A 15,618-nucleotide genomic window follows, 5' to 3' on the forward strand; every position below is an offset into this window, starting at 1 on the left:
TACTTAATAAGTATTGTTTTAAGTAAGCTTTAAGTGTAGGCTACTTCACTTTCACAAGAGAATATGTTCAAAACAAACAAAAACATATCAGAATTTTATTTTTGTGTGTACAATGACTTACGCTTCAGCATAATTTGTCATTCGATACAATACATTACAATTATTTTCCTAATTCCAATAATTCCATAAGGGATAAGCAGTCATTCTGCCTAGAATTACTGATTTACAAAAGTGCATGTAGAGTGGAACAAAATGATGAATCATAATTCATCAATAACTAGGTCCTCTATTTTTTTCTTCAGCACTTTATGTGGGGGGTTTCAGGTGAACACGGTGATGTGTTACCTTCAGATGTGTAACCGCTCAGTTTATGGTTGCTTTTTGTCGTTATGAGTCTCTGTGAATGTTGAGCTTGAAGATGATTTTGCAGACCGTTCCGTGTCTGTGCAGTCAAGCCACACTCCTCACACACATATAGTTTGTCCCTACGCTCTTTGTAGGCATATTGTTGAGTAACGGCATGGATCTTCCTCAGGTGAGATTCTAAGGAGCAGCGTTGAGTGAAGGCTTTAACACACAAAGTGCATTTATAGGGTCTCACACCTGTATATTGTGAGTTGAAAGGAAAGTTAGAGATGAAAATATACAAACTTGCATATTTAAGCATGTAAATATACTTCTTTTATTCTAATTTAAATGCAAACTTACCCGTATGAGTGCGTACATGCCTCTTCAAGTCAAAAGCATCATTAAATCCTTTTCCACAGTGCTCACAAGAGTACTTTTTTGTTTCACTATGGCACTTCACATGGCGTTTCAGCATACGTGCTGTAGTGAATGTCTTCTGGCACACCTGGCAGGACAACACTAATGCAGCGGGTGGAATATCTGCTAATTTGTTTGCATTATCTGGGATGACCGGAGATGGCATATTACCTGTAGTTATCTGAAAATGGGAAAAGAATGGAGAGATATGTTCTTGAGAAACACACACACACAAAATCATTACAAAATGTGTGTTTTAATTTAAACCAAAAGAACTGTCGGCTCACCTTTATCTTTGAGCGCAAGTAAGGCACTTTTTGGGTCCTCATGTGGCATTCTGGATTGTGATCAGGCTGACTCTGTGCAGCAGAAGATGGCAGCTGTGCAGACAACACACGTGACTGAACCTGTAGAAATTTGTTGTTTTTTTGTGCAGCTGTGAAGCAGGAGTACTCTGCAATGCTGCCCTCCGAGACTTCATGCACGTATGGTGGAAAAATGGACTCTAGAGGGAGCAGCAAGAACAAAAGATTTTTAATAATAATAATTATAATAATAATTTATAAAGTGCCTCTCTGCAAACTCAAGGTCACTTTACAATAACAGAAATCAAGCGTAGCGTTAGTTCTGGCAGGTCACGTTAGTCAAGCTCGCATCAGCTGACTCTCAGCTGATCCCCATATGAATACGACACCTATCTATGCATCCATATATAAGTTTGTCAGTATTATCAGCAGTTTTCACATTGCTCAATAGCTAATTACCCTCCTCCATCCCCAACTCCTCCTGTCAGTTAGAATCCAGCCTTCTGATTCTCTTTTGAATCAGATAAATTCAAAAATGTGTACATAAAATTAGTGAACTTTAACAAACTTGCAATACATTGTTGGTTCTGTTCTGTTTACCCTGGAGGGTTATTGCTGCTCTCCCTGCTCTCATCCAAGCTAGGCTGCATGGATGCGCAGGGAGTTCTTGCCCAGAACCATACCGCCAATCCAAACTATATGCTAATTGTCAATCATCTTGACAATAGTGGTCCTGACAGGACAGATAAACATGACAGCAAACAGAAAAACAAAACAATGATAAACATGAAATCCATGGCATGAAACAGATCATACAGTCAGAGATCACAGAAACAAGAAATTAAAAGTGGCTTTTGAAATCTTGTAATGAAGATTGATCACAAATGTGTTTGGGAATGTGTTTTTAAGTTTTTAAGCAGAGAGAGCAACAGATTTTGACTAGTCACTGAGTTCAGGTAGCCTACGCTTTTTTAAAGTCCTCATTTAATTCCATGCATTAAGTTCTTTTTTAATTATTATTATTTAATGAAAGAATAATAAGTCTTTAGAACGATTTTATGCAAGAAATCAATACCTCATCACAAGTCACCACAATATCAAGTTATTTATAAACATTTTAAAATCTAAAATAAAATAGCCTAACCTTATAAAACAATTTGGCTCAGAACACATCATCATATCATTTTATATAACGAGAAAGTAGTTTTCTTAGTCTGCGTTTGTCAAGTGATTTATTTCCAACAACAACCATCGTCAATGTAGGCCTACAATTAATTGTAACAAAGTAATTACGCAGTAAGTATTCAATTCTGTCCCTATGCACCCAGTGACACGCGAACATGAACGAGAGACTCACCAGGTATGTAAACGTCCCCTCGCGCGGAATCCGGAATCTCACTCCAGCTTCTTTTTTCAGCCGCGATGTTCACTTTTTTCACCAGAAATGCGCGAGGCATGTTCGAAAACGCTAGCGAATGATTTTTGTTCCTAGATATGTTTTTAGCGGATCCTCTCGCAACCTACAGTTCTACAGTTATCCACTATTCAACTATCGCTTTCCTTATAACAAGGAAGCCGCCAGGTGAGGTTGCGCATGCGCAGAAATATAACGGCGCAGCAGGTACAGGTAAAACCGGTTCCCAAAAGTCATGTTAATGTAACCTTAATGAGAAAGGCAAATGTTTTTTTAAATGTTAACATGTTCGTGTTAGTTTTAGCACACTATAATGTAATGTTAGTCCATTTATAAACTTTTTATGCATGTCTTCAGGTTTTCTGTAGGGTGTGGATCTGCTCCTTTGTTTATGTAGCCTATGTTGTCCGTCTGGAGGCGGGTGTGTGTTGTTAGGGTGTATTGCTGTAACAGTAGGCTATCAGCAGGGGGGCAGGCGTGTCCTGTCGCATAAATTAATCTACTAAAGTTTTAAGACAACGTTTGTCATTGAAATGTGGATTTAAAAAAAAAAATCTATTAATAAGAGGATTAAGGAACTGACTCTTACGTTGCTACATATGCTATACAGTTTACTTTGTAACCATATGCGTTTAGTTCATATCAAACCTTTGTATGCAAATTAGTTTGCAGCATTTTAATGTCTCAAAAATCTGATAAGAGGCCCTCCCACAAACACACACACACACACACAATGAAAACACAAACGCTTGTTTCTAAAGTATCTACACTGTGAAAATGAATACAGTGATCAGACACAATGTGTCCATGCACTTTGTTGATGCCACATCAGTGGATAAAAGGGAATATAGGTAGCCTACTTTTAGACAAGGTTTATTTTATACATGTAGAAAGCAGATGTAGGGGACACCGTGTCACTCTTTTTACTAGTGAATATGTAGCCTAGGTTTAAAAGCCACTTTCAGTACATGCATATACCTTCCTGTACAAAAATAAAATAAAATAGCATGTCACAGCCTTGTATTAAACCACCCATTAAAGGCTTTTCAGCAAAATGTAGGCTAATATTAAAATTTTTTGAAATATTGAACATTTATAGCTAAGTAACAGCTAGGCTATTATTATATGAGGGGGGGGGGGGGGGCGCTTTGTTTTGGCTAACATTTTGTAAGAAATAAATTGCATACACATTTTATTATATTATAAACGTAATAAAAAATAGGTCTATTGTATAAACTTTTGAAAATGTAAAGCTTGTCCAGATATTTACAATTCTCAATTTTTTATTTATAAATAACAATAAACGATTAAAAAAAAAAGTTTTGGAAAACGTTTACAACGCAAGTGTTGTTGGAAGATCTCTTTTAGAAAAACGGAGAAACGAGCTGGACCAAATGGACAAATGAGGCTTCCGTTGTTTGAAAGAGCACAAACATGGCGTAGTCCTGTTCCCGTTCAAATCGCTTAGCATGTTAGATAATATTATAGTGTCAAAATATACAACTACGTGTCATGTATGAAATGTTAGTATTTCAAAGAATTACGGAAAATTAATCGTTTTATTAAGTCATGGCTGGTCAGTGCTTATTGTTCGGTCTAAGGTCCTGTCGAACATTTATTTCAGCTTATCGACTGACAGGCATTCAGTCTTCGAGAGCCGTGTCTACAGCGACCCATTCCGTTAAAGTCAATGATATAACAAGCATCTTGAATCCACTACGCTGTGTGCGCGTTAATTCAGTCAGGAATGTCTATACCTTTACCTCTACAGCCGTCGCAAAGGACGTGATTCTCTTCGAGCACGACCGGACGCGTTTCTTCAGACTTTTAGCCATATTTTGTGGCGGCCAATTTCTATTCTGGGCATATCTGGCTCACTTTGCTTTCACAAGTCTTCGAGACACAAGACAAAATAGTGGTGAACCTCAAAAGGTCAGAACTGAGTTAGGAGGGCTTTTCAGTTTTGATATGAACCTCGGTTCAGATGCCTGGAGGTATGGATTCACTCTTGGGTGCCTAATTATTGGTAAGCCTAAACTTTGATTTGTGATGACAGCATTTTGTATGTATAATAGCTCTCTAGATATAATTTTCTGTTGTTGTAGGTGGAGGAATTGTTGGTGTGGCTACCTTGTTCAGCCGTCGTTCTGTGAGTCGTGTAATTCTTCATAAGGGAGGTGGAAAAGTCACAGTATCTACACAGTCACCGCTGGGACCTCTCAGAGCTCACCATCTAACTGTGCCTTTGACTCAAGTGACCTGTCATGCGCACAGACAGGAATCACCTTCATTTATACCTCTTAAAATCAAAGGGTACAAGTTCTACTTCCTTTTGGACAAAGAAGGGACACTAAACAATCCTAAATTATTTGACATTACTGTTGGGGCCTACAGACCCTTTTAATTAGTCATTCATACCCTTGTGAGTCTGCACTCCTCTGTTGATGTATCATACATCTGCTGTTCATTTTGGTTTATGTTGCGTTGGGGAGAAAAACATGCACTGAATTTACAAGAGGAATAAACTGTGAAAGTTTTCTGTTCATAATAAAACTTTTTACCTGGGATTTGTGCTGACAAGCTCATTCTGTCATCTCAATTATGACACATAGGCTTAGTCATACGAGTCTGACTAAGATAAAATTATAGTTCTGTCTTAACATTTTTTTCAGCAACATTGATGTCTGACTCAGTCAAGTAAGGTGTAATTGACAATGGGCTATTGAATTATTAGAAGATAATGCACACCCGAGGTGGTAATGTGGTCGTGACACGAGGCAGAATGACCATTATACCTCAGGCATGCGTTATTTTCTAATAATTCAATAGAACTGGGTTGAGTCAATTATTCTGCTTGTACTAAAGTTACCACACCTCAAGGCATTATTCAGATGTTGTATTTCAAGCTATTTGTCAGGTTTTGTCCTTAAAACGTTCTTGTTTAGTATAATTGAAATTATACTATGGGGCTGTTAAATGCTTGAATCTAATTAGATGATAATGTGTGAGCACTGTTGAGAGATACACTCTCTAATAATGATTAGATCTGAAATTACATTTAGGAATTGTCAAAAGAGGCGTGGAATGAGATGAATAAGAAAGTAGTCTTACAAACAAGAGCATTTTAAGGACACAAACTTGACAAATAACTTGAAATGCAACATCTGAACAATGTCTTAAGGTGTAGCAACTTTAGTATAAGTGGAATAATTGACTCTATCTGTTGTTCCCTACCCATTTTTATTGAAATATTAGAAAATAACACATCTGAGGTGTAATGGTAATTCCGCTAAATCTTGTGGCAACATTACCACCTCAGGTGTGCACCTCGTGCGCGTGTGTGTTTGTGTTTCAAAACATTTTTAGGGTTACTATATTGACCAACAAAATGTGTGATCATTTCAAAGTAGATAACCTTGACACACAGATACGGTGATCTAAAAACAATTGGTTTGGTTGATAAAAGTTATATATATGATAAATATTTAAAAATAAAGGTACTAAAGAAAAAAAAAATTTCATTAAATCATTGACAGGACCCTTTTCTGTTCTAACCTGACAGTGCCTCTGTGTATAAGGCAAGGTTCAAAAAGACATGATTGATTGAGTCAGTGTGGAAGAACTTGACTGGTCTGCAGAAAGCCGAGTCCTGATCCCAGCTGAACTCCTCTGGTGTGACTTTGAATGCAGACCTTGAGCCAAAAAATCACCAAACACCAATGACTACACACACTATATGGGAAGAATGCACTTCCAAAACTGTGGCAACAACGATGAAAACATAGTTCATGTATTTAAAAATTGTATTTCAATCTCTGTTGAAACAGTTTTGAAAGTGTCTAAAATGACTGTATACTTATGTACAAGTCATTGGTGTTTGGTGATGGGTTTTTTCTCAAGGTCTGCATTCAAAGTCACACCAGAGGAGTTCAGCTGGGATTAGGACTCGGCTTTCTGTAGACCAGTCAAGTTCTTCCACACTGACTCAATCAATCATGTCTTTTTGAACCGTGTCTTATACACAGAGGCATTGTCATGTTAGACTAGAAAAGGGTTCTGTCCAAACTGTTGCTATAAAATTAGAAGCACGCAGTTCCCTAGAATATCATTATATGCTTAAACATTGTACTTATGGAAATTACTAAAGTAGTCAAACCTGTTCATTAGAAGGGGGTTACCCAATAGTTTTGGCAATATAGTGTATATATGCCTGATGCACAGATTTTATTTAAAAAAATAGAAATAAATATATATATATATATATATATATATATATATATATTATTTTTTTCCCTCATTTTAATGTATTCTTGAATACAATACAGACCAGCCCGCCATGAAACATGAAATGGGGCATGTATCTGTTCTCTACCCAGTGCAGTGATTCACGGATGTCCTACCAGTTCTGCGACGGTTCGCTTATTCATACATTTCAAACCTACTCGTCACTTGGCAAAAGATGTCTGTGAGTGAAATTCAACATGTGAAGGGTGTGAGCTATGGACGCTTCTGTAGCTCTCAACCCACAAGGATTCTCAAACCATTCGTTTCCTAGCGAATATAATTTCGGTGAGTTAGTTTGCGCTATTGACAAGAAGGTCTTCATAGGTAAAAGTCATTAGAGACACATTAGTGGCCACAGAGGAGAAAAGGCGGTAGATTGGAAAAGATAGATGCCCCAGAGATGGGGAGGAGAGAGGGAGTGGGTGTGAGGAGGCGCTGAAACACTTTAAGAAAACTTGTAGCACGTGTTTTGATTTATTTTTTCATCATTCGCTCTGATAGTTTTGGCATTTTTGCTCCTACCGAATTTGTGCCTTTGTGGGCCTGTTTTGCAATTAACAGCACGGGAGATGGGTTTAAGCGAACTTAACAAACAGAAATAATATGAACTCAAAGAATACGGATCGGGTTTGATCATAATGAATCATGATGAAGGAAGAGAATCGTATTATCGTATGTATGACTCCCAAATTTCTCCAGCATGGATGGACCCGGAGAACTCAACGGCTCTTCACGTACGTATTTATTTATTTAATATTTTAAGATATTTGGTGTCATTTATTTTTCAAATGAAATAGAAGAAATACAATAGAACAGGCAATAATTAAGTATTTTAAATATGAAAAATTCTTATAATTGTTTTGAGCCTAAATATGTATAATTATAACAATTGTTGCATTTTTATTTATTTATTTTCATGTATTTATTTTATTATGTTTTGTTATATAATTTTTGCAGAATCTTACTGAGGGCACTACATCCAGCCCAAATCTTGATGTAATTGCATCTAGTCCAGATCTTCAGTGGCTTCTGCAGTCCTCACTACTTTCCCAATCAGAGACCAACATGGGAACATTTTCCTCATTCACACCCACCACCATGCCCAACTGCCCCTGTTTGGCACAGTGCTCCAGTCCTGACCCGTCCTGTAATGGAGCAGTGGGGGACAGTTCAGTAGGATATGCTAACAAACATGTAAGTTATTGGTATTTCTGATATTTTCAGAGTTTAGAATGCAGAAAATAGTGAAAGTAAACTTGAGGGGTTCCGGTGATTCATTCATTTATGGTAAACGAGTGACATGACTCACACCTGAATCACAAAGGGACATGTGGAGTGAGTCAGTGCTGTAATATTTGAGCGGGAATCTTAAAGAGCAGGCTCAGATGGATGGATCATGTTGTCATTGGTGCCAGTGGATGAGTAACAGGAACAGCATATTTGGAATTGGGTAGAACTGCTGTGTGTATGTTTTCTTGATATCAACCATAAGATGGCAGCACCATCACTCTTTTAGACTGAAGCTTGGTTCTTAAATAAAATTTGGAATTGCCTTGCTAAAACCTTCTCGGCATTTATAGATGTCCTCTGAGGAACTTGACAGGATAAGGATCCGCAGGGAAAGGAACAGAGTAGCAGCTGCCAGGTGTCGGGACCGTCGTCGGATGCTTATAGACACGTTACAGAATGTGAGATTAGTATTTATTTGTGTGTTAGACCATGTTTAGCCATTAGCTGCATGTCCTGAGCTTGTGCTTTCTCTTTCAGGAGACGAATCATTTGGAGCATGTGAAGACTCAACTGGAGGAAGAGATCGCTGCTCTTGAGAGGGAGAGAGAGAGGCTGGAGTTGGTTTTTGAGGCACATATGCCCATCTGCAAGTTAAATGACCTAAACCCAGAATAATTACTGATGCTGGTCATGTTTAGTGCTGAGTCTGCTGGTTCAGATCAGCTGTGGATTATATAACATTATAAGCTTATATTTGTTAAAGAAAGCGAAATGTTAAATTCTATTTCAGTGATACCTTGAGAATTATTATCTTGCATGCACAATTTGTTTTACATCTTTTCATAATAAACCACAGTTTCAAAATGTTGTTGTTTCTCTAGCAAATGTTTTTGTACCATGGGTGTAGCAACAGGTGTGGGCCTTGGTTGGGTGCCAGCTCCATAAATTATTTTTATGATTTAGCTAATATGTATTTGTTAAATATTATTGGAATTTAAAATAGCTGTTTTCTATTTTAAATTTATTTTAAAATATAAATATTCCTGTGATGGCAAAGTTGAATTTTCAGCAGCCATTACTCCAGTCGTCAGCGTTTTTCAGAAATCATTTAGAAATTGTTGCCCTAGAAACATTTTATTATCAATGTTGTAAAATTTTGTGCTATTTAATATATTTTTGTGGATTTTTTTATATATTGATTAATAGAAAATATAGGCTAAAAGAACAGCATTTATCTGATACTGAATTTTTGTAACAATAAGCCTTTACTGCCAGTTCAGCCCTTTAATACAACTTTAAAACTTTTGAAAGGTAGTATATAGCTTCTTAAAAAATATGGAAATTATATACTTTTTATAAATATTATAAAAACGGTAAATATATTAAACATAATTTTAAATATTATTATATTAATATTTAATAACACAGAAAATATAAAATGTGAAATATATCACATTTGATAAATATATGTTTCATTCACAATATCACAATTTTATTTATTTTTATAAAATATAACTCAATTATTTAACACCAGCTGAAGCTCCACTTTAACATTACATCTAATAATAACTGGGGTGGAGATTTTGGGAGAAAATGAATACCTAAGCAAACATAATTCTTGGTTCAAGACTTTGTGTGTTTGGTAATGTACAGATTTAGTTAAGTATTAACATTAAAGATAATTTAATTTATCAAAAATGCCTTAAAGTCTGAGCCAGAAACATTACACAAGCACAAAATTCAAATAATACAGCCATTAGGTTTATGCATTTCTGCACATTTTGTTTATCTATTTTTTGTTTTGGTCACGACAGTCTTTGTTTATACCTTAACAGCAGGTGGCAGTCACACATTAGCAGACGCTCAATAGCGCTGAGGGAGCGCTCGACGGAGGGCAGTGTCTATGGTGAATGTAGTTCAGCTTGGGTTAAACCAGAAACTGGATCCAGACGATTGTGAGGAGTTTGACAGCTTTGCACATAATACAGTATCAGTCAGCGTTTATAGATAATACTGGCATTATTTGTTGTGTTACTGCATAAAGGGCATAAAGAGATCAGCAGTGCGTGTTTTGAATGGTAACTGCGCAATAAGCTCTGCTCAGCTCGCAGATGCGTCCTAGAGCGCGATATCGCAGACGCTACTTTCTGCAGTGTTTTAACATCAGCTAACGGTGTCTTCTTTGACTGATTTTTCAGTGCAAAACATTAATAAACGGTAAGTTTTAACAATCAGTTTTCATCATCTTTCTCTGAGTAAGCAGGTTACAGTTCTCACGTATCATTCATTTTAGACTGCTTTTTAAATCTCTGCACATCTTATAAAAACACTTATTACATATAAACAGTTTATTACAACAGTTTGTGTAGCAAATGCACTGTAAAAATCCATTTGGAGATTCCATGTGTTGTTACAAGTCAAGGTTATGTTTGACCACTGTATATCAAGTTATTTTTAGCAATGTTTTATTATATCATTTGAAATATTATTTTTTATGCTTTTTAAGAAAATGTCTATGGAGTTAGATGTGTTTGTGGGGAACACCACTGTCCTGGATGAAGATGTGTACCAGCTGTGGTTGGATGGACACACAGGTTAATAAGTGGTTTCTATATATTGCATATGAGTTTGTTATACGCACTTAGTGCAAGCTTTTTATGTTTAACACTTGAGGTAATGATGTATTCTTTATGTTGATATATAGTGACAGATGCAGTGAGAATACGGATGGAAGCAGGTGCCTTGCAGGAGTGTGAAGCCAATGAAGAAGTTCTGCACAGCGACACCATGGACCAGTTCAGAACATTCCAGATGTGTGAGCGGCTCCTCCAGTCCCCTTCCAAAGTGGCCAATCAGCTTCTGTTCCAGATCCCTCCTCACCGTCAAACCATGCTTATCGAGAGGTCTGCGGTCATACAAGTTTGCAACTGTGTTTTATAGAGCTGTTGCTTTTTTTAGTTTTTAGTTAGGGCAAGGGTAGGCAAGTTCGGTCCTGCAGAGTTCAGCTCCAACCCTGAAAAAATCTCACCTGCCTGTAGCCTTAATAATCCTCAAGACATTGCTTAGCTTGTTCAGGTGTGTTTGATTAGGGCTGGAGCTGAAATCTGCAGGACTGCGGTTCTCCAGGACCGAACTTGCCTACCCCTGAGATAGGGGAATCATTACTGTTTTGCTAAGCTTATTTATTTTGTGCAATATTTGTCATGTAGGTATTATGAGTTTGATAATGCGTTTGCCAGGGAGGTGCTGGGTAAGAAACTCTCCAAAGGGACCAAAAAAGACATCAGTTCAAAGACTGGGATTGCGCTCAAGAGCTGTCGTCGACAGGTGCTGCACACTCACCAAAGAAAGGATGAATGTTGCATTATTAGCAATGTTGTTTTACAGATATGTTAATATTTATTATTATCATTATTGTATACATAGATATTCATTTGCAAATTTGTTTTCAATGCACAGTACTTAAATATTAAATGATTTAGACTTTTATTATAAAAATGATTGATTGTCTTTCTAAAAAATTGTTTTGTTGTTATTATTAGTAGTATTTTAGTACTAATTTATTAATGTATTATTTAAATAAATTTCATTGGGCAATACTTAGAAATAATTTAAATATGAAATAATTTAGTTTATTAGTATATTAGTATTTAGTTTATTTATAATTAAATATTAGTATTGTTGTGGTCACATATTTATTTACAAATATGCTCTCAGTGTCAAGTACTTAGAATGATTACAGCATAGTAATTGTTATTATTATTTTAGTACTAATTTATTAACATATTAATTTACAGAAATGTTGTCAGTGTACAGTACTTATATTAAATTATTATTATTATATTTACCTATATTTATGTACAGAAATGTTGTTGGTGTACAGTACTTATAAATATTAAATAATTGTTATTATTTTATTCACATATTTATTTACAGAAATGTTTGTGTACACTATTTAAATATTAAATAATAATATTATATTTTGTAAATAATTTAATATTAATTCATTCATTCATTCGTTAATTAATTAATTTATTTATTTATTCATTCATTCATTAGCAAGGAGATTAATTGTTTTAACCTTTCTACCATTTTCTCAGTTTGACAATTTCAAGCGTGTGTTTAAAGTGGTGGAAGAGCTAAAAGGCCCCCTGGTGGAGAACATACAGCGTCACTTTCTCCTGTCTGATGTTCTGGCTAGGTGAGACTTTCACACATGTGGCCAAATGAAGCATATTGCTAATGCTATAAAAAAGCAGCTGTCCCACCTATTGAAATGTATGACCATTTCTAGCTTTCCAATTCAGGGGACGTAAATATGAGCCAGACACAATATTTCATACCTGTTCTTGTGATAAAGATGATTTACAAGAGGTTATACACTTCAATACTGTAAATGCATGTGTGCTATTTTGACTTAATACAACCAGCTTCACCAGTGAAAGCTTTTAGAGTTAATTGAAAGCAATCATAAACCTAGAGAACACACAGGCACATCTTAAAGGAACACTCCACTTTTTTGGAAATATGTTCATTTTACAACTCCCCTAGAGTTAAACAGTTGAGTTTTACCATTTTTGAATCCATTCAGCCAATCTCCCGGTCTGGCGGTAGCACTTTTATCGTAGCTTAGCATAGATAATTGAATCGGATTAGACCATTAGCATCTCGCTCAAAAATGACTAAAGAGTTTCGATAATTTTCCTATTTAAAGCTGGAGTCTTCTGTAGTTACATCATGCACTAACACCGATGGAAAATGAAAAGTTGCTATTTTCTAGGCTGATATGGCTAGGAACTATACTCTCATTCCGGCGTAATAATCAAGAAACTTTGCTGCTGTACCATGGGTGCAGCAGGCGCAGGGATATTACGCAGCCCCTGAAAGTAGTCCCCAGCTATATCATAACTAGTTACCTAGCTGGTGACTACTTTCAGGCACTGCATAATATCATTGAGCCTGCTGCACCCATGGTTGTTCCTTGATTATTACGCCTCGATTATTAAACTATTAATTATGATTATAGTTTTTTATTTCCAAAAAAAAGTGGCGTGTTCCTTTAAACTTATGATTTTGTTGTGTTCATCCTCTTACTGTTTTGCTTGGTCTCTCTCCTCCGTTCATCTTTCTCCTCATACGCTCTCTTCTGTTCTTTTCACACTCTCCCTGTCCTCGCACTGACTCAGCCATGTCTCTCTGCAGGGACTATGCTGCCATTGTGTTCTTTGCTAACAGCCGTTTTGAGGCAGGGAAGAGAAAGCTACAATACTTGTCTTTCCAGGACTTTGCCTTTTGCGCTGGTCAGCTCACCAGCTACTGGACTGTGGGAGCAGTTGGTAAGATGTTCACCTTAAAGATGAAGTTCACACAAGTAAAATTCTTTCATTTACATTACTACAGCATCCACAACTGTCAGATTGCATAATATTCCACCAATCAGATAATCTTTGGTGAGTGTCTTTGTACAATAGTGGTGAAAGTGAGTAAAATTTAAGTAAGACAATGCCAAAATTGGGAAATATTTGGGAGAAGGTAATAGTAATGAAGCAAAATTAATTTGAAAGGAAATGCATCACAGCAACGTGTATGCATTCTCATGCTCTTTGTTTTCCTTCTTCTGTACTTAGACAACGTGATGGAAGACATGGATGTTGATCTAGAAAAAGAGTTTCTGCATGACTTGAAAGACTTGAAAGTTTTGGTTAGTGATAAGGACATGCTGGACCAACACAAAAGGCATGCAAATAATTTGTTCAGATGGTTATTATGTGTAATGCTGATGATCTCTAAAATATCTCTCTCTGCAAACATTATAGCTTGGTATGTGCACAGCTTAGAGGAAAAATTAAAGTCTTTAGTGAGATGGAGGCCAGTTTTAAGGTGAGAAGCATGAATGTTTTTAATTGTAAACATTTTTCATACTTAAATTGTTCAAAAGTGACACTAAAGACATTTATAAAGTTATAAAATATTTCAATTTCAAATAAATCCTTGTAGACTTTATATTCATCAGAGAGCCCTAAAAAGCCCAAATGAGTATTTTAGAATGATTTAAGGATCATTTGACACTGAAGACTGGAGTAATATACACATATTTTTGTTTATTAATGTGTCTTATTCATGTTGGATTACATGGGTGCTTATTGCTGTGGGTGAATTCAGAACTTGTCAAGAGCTCTAGTTAACATCGCCTCAAAACTCACACACACCAAAGATGTCCGAGATCTGTTCATCGACCTTGTGGAGAAGGTAATGCACTGACACAGTAGATAAATTACATGCTATGAGGTGATATTTGTCCTTGAATACTCCCAGGTTGAGTGTGACAGAATGATTATCACTTCTTCTGTTAGTTCATTGAACCATGCCGGTCAGATAAATGGACAATCGGAGATCTCAGACTTTTCCTCACGCACTACAGCAGCTCTGTACACACGCTTGAGGCTTTCAGGTTAGTATATTTGCATTTATGTGTGTTTGTGATCTCTTTCTCATATTTGAAAAAAATTCTAAACATTTTGTTTTTCTTCAGGCATCAAGTAATATGGGACAGATACATGGGTGTCATCAAAAGCTGCATCCTGAAAATGTACCATGACTAGAACATATTTCCATCGCTGGTTTCCAGTTAGCTTGACCAAAATCTTTCTTCAAACCTTTAACAAGCCAGTCGCCCTCTTGTTTATAAATGTTGCTACCTCAGCTCCCTTTGTATATCAAAGTATGCTTGTACAGTAGGTTTAACTTAAGTAATAAAAAAGTGTTGTCCACAAATCTGCCTTGTTGCTTGTTATTCGGGGTAATACATAAAAGTTATCTATTGGCATCTATGGATTCATAAAGAACCTTTAAAATCCATGGAATCTTTCCAATGCACTAAAGGTTCCTTATAGTGGAAAAAAGGTTCCTTAAATTAATATTAAAGGGATATTTCACGCAAAAATTTAAATTCTGTCATTAATTACTCACCCTCATGTCGTTCCAAACCCATAAGACCTTCATTTATCTTCGGAACACAAATTAAGATATTTTTGATGAAATCCGAGAGCTTTCTGACCCTGCATAGACAGCAACGCAACTGACACGTTCAAGGCTCAGAAAGGTAGTAAGGACCTTGTTAAAATAGTCCAATCTACAAGAATACTTTTTATGTGCAAAGATAATGGGGTTCTATTGTGAATGCGCTGACACGGAAGAGAAGAAATTGTTGAATAAAGTCTGTTTTCTTTGTGCACAAAAAGTATTCTCGTAAGTCGTAGCTTCATAACATTACAGTTGAACCACGGCTGTCACATGGCCTATTTTAACAATGTCCTTACTGTCCTTACTGTCTTTTTGGGTCTTGAAGATGTCAGTTGCATTGCTGTCTTTGCAGGGTCAGAAAGCGCTCGGATTTCATCAAAAAAGAAGACGAAACAAATACATCATTATTAAGGCGTTAACTTTAAACTGTAATTTCTGGCCAAAAGACAAATCTATAAATTTATAATCTATAATAAGTCAGTAAAAAAGTCCTTCCCGTGTTATCATCTCACATCAGAATCCACCACTATATTTTTTAGAACTGTTTTAGACTGTTTTCACTTGTAAACAGTGATCTGTGCATATTTCTCTCCTGAT

The 15,618-nt window shown here is 36.2% G+C and overlaps 3 protein-coding genes across 4 annotated transcripts; 2 read left to right on the forward strand and 1 right to left on the reverse strand.

The window, feature by feature from the left end:
• Positions 1–68: 68 nt before the first annotated feature.
• Positions 69–4,740, reverse strand: LOC306862021 (putative transcription factor Ovo-like 1). 2 transcript variants are annotated; one of them, XM_079404602.1, is made up of 4 exons: positions 2,428–2,903; positions 1,053–1,270; positions 709–946; positions 69–603 (listed from the first exon to the last, which is right to left on the reverse strand). In XM_079404602.1, the coding sequence occupies exons 1-4, from the start codon at positions 2,525–2,527 to the stop codon at positions 299–301; spliced, it is 861 nt and encodes a 286-aa protein (XP_079260728.1). In that variant the 5' UTR covers positions 2,528–2,903; the 3' UTR covers positions 69–298. The 2 variants fall into 2 exon arrangements, with proteins under 2 accessions (XP_079260728.1, XP_079260729.1); XM_079404603.1 differs by lacking the exon at positions 2,428–2,903 and adding an exon at positions 4,615–4,740 and having other exon boundaries at positions 82–603.
• LOC306862022 (transmembrane protein 223-like) lies at positions 3,933–4,914 on the forward strand. Its single transcript, XM_079404604.1, has 2 exons — positions 3,933–4,510; positions 4,590–4,914. The coding sequence occupies exons 1-2, from the start codon at positions 4,054–4,056 to the stop codon at positions 4,886–4,888; spliced, it is 756 nt and encodes a 251-aa protein (XP_079260730.1). The 5' UTR covers positions 3,933–4,053; the 3' UTR covers positions 4,889–4,914.
• Positions 4,915–9,856: 4,942 nt separating this feature from the next.
• LOC306862353 (acidic fibroblast growth factor intracellular-binding protein B) lies at positions 9,857–14,770 on the forward strand. Its single transcript, XM_079405117.1, has 11 exons — positions 9,857–10,215; positions 10,505–10,592; positions 10,703–10,901; positions 11,208–11,325; positions 12,099–12,199; positions 13,201–13,334; positions 13,626–13,734; positions 13,815–13,878; positions 14,161–14,247; positions 14,352–14,449; positions 14,531–14,770. Exons 2-11 carry the CDS (start codon positions 10,508–10,510, stop codon positions 14,598–14,600), a joined length of 1,065 nt encoding a protein of 354 aa, XP_079261243.1. The 5' UTR covers positions 9,857–10,215; positions 10,505–10,507; the 3' UTR covers positions 14,601–14,770.
• Positions 14,771–15,618: the final 848 nt, after the last annotated feature.

This window comes from Barbus barbus, assembly GCF_936440315.1.
Source record: "Barbus barbus genome assembly, chromosome: 43".
Lineage (NCBI taxonomy): Eukaryota > Metazoa > Chordata > Actinopteri > Cypriniformes > Cyprinidae > Barbus > Barbus barbus.

Excerpts from the sequence above, each read along its gene's own strand:
- LOC306862021 (XM_079404602.1), bottom strand. The coding sequence starts at position 2,527 with ATGCCTCGCGCATTTCTGGTGAAAAAAGTGAACATCGCGGCTGAAAAA. Across the intron at positions 1,271-2,427 it reads AGGGGACGTTTACATACCTG|AGTCCATTTTTCCACCATAC; the intron begins GTGAGTCTCTCG and ends TGCTCCCTCTAG. Across the intron at positions 947-1,052 it reads ACTTGCGCTCAAAGATAAAG|ATAACTACAGGTAATATGCC; the intron begins GTGAGCCGACAG and ends TCCCATTTTCAG.
- LOC306862022 (XM_079404604.1), top strand. The coding sequence starts at position 4,054 with ATGGCTGGTCAGTGCTTATTGTTCGGTCTAAGGTCCTGTCGAACATTT. Across the intron at positions 4,511-4,589 it reads TCTTGGGTGCCTAATTATTG|GTGGAGGAATTGTTGGTGTG; the intron begins GTAAGCCTAAAC and ends CTGTTGTTGTAG.
- LOC306862353 (XM_079405117.1), top strand. The coding sequence starts at position 10,508 with ATGTCTATGGAGTTAGATGTGTTTGTGGGGAACACCACTGTCCTGGAT. Across the intron at positions 13,735-13,814 it reads ATGCTGGACCAACACAAAAG|CTTGGTATGTGCACAGCTTA; the intron begins GCATGCAAATAA and ends CAAACATTATAG. Across the intron at positions 13,879-14,160 it reads AGATGGAGGCCAGTTTTAAG|AACTTGTCAAGAGCTCTAGT; the intron begins GTGAGAAGCATG and ends GGGTGAATTCAG.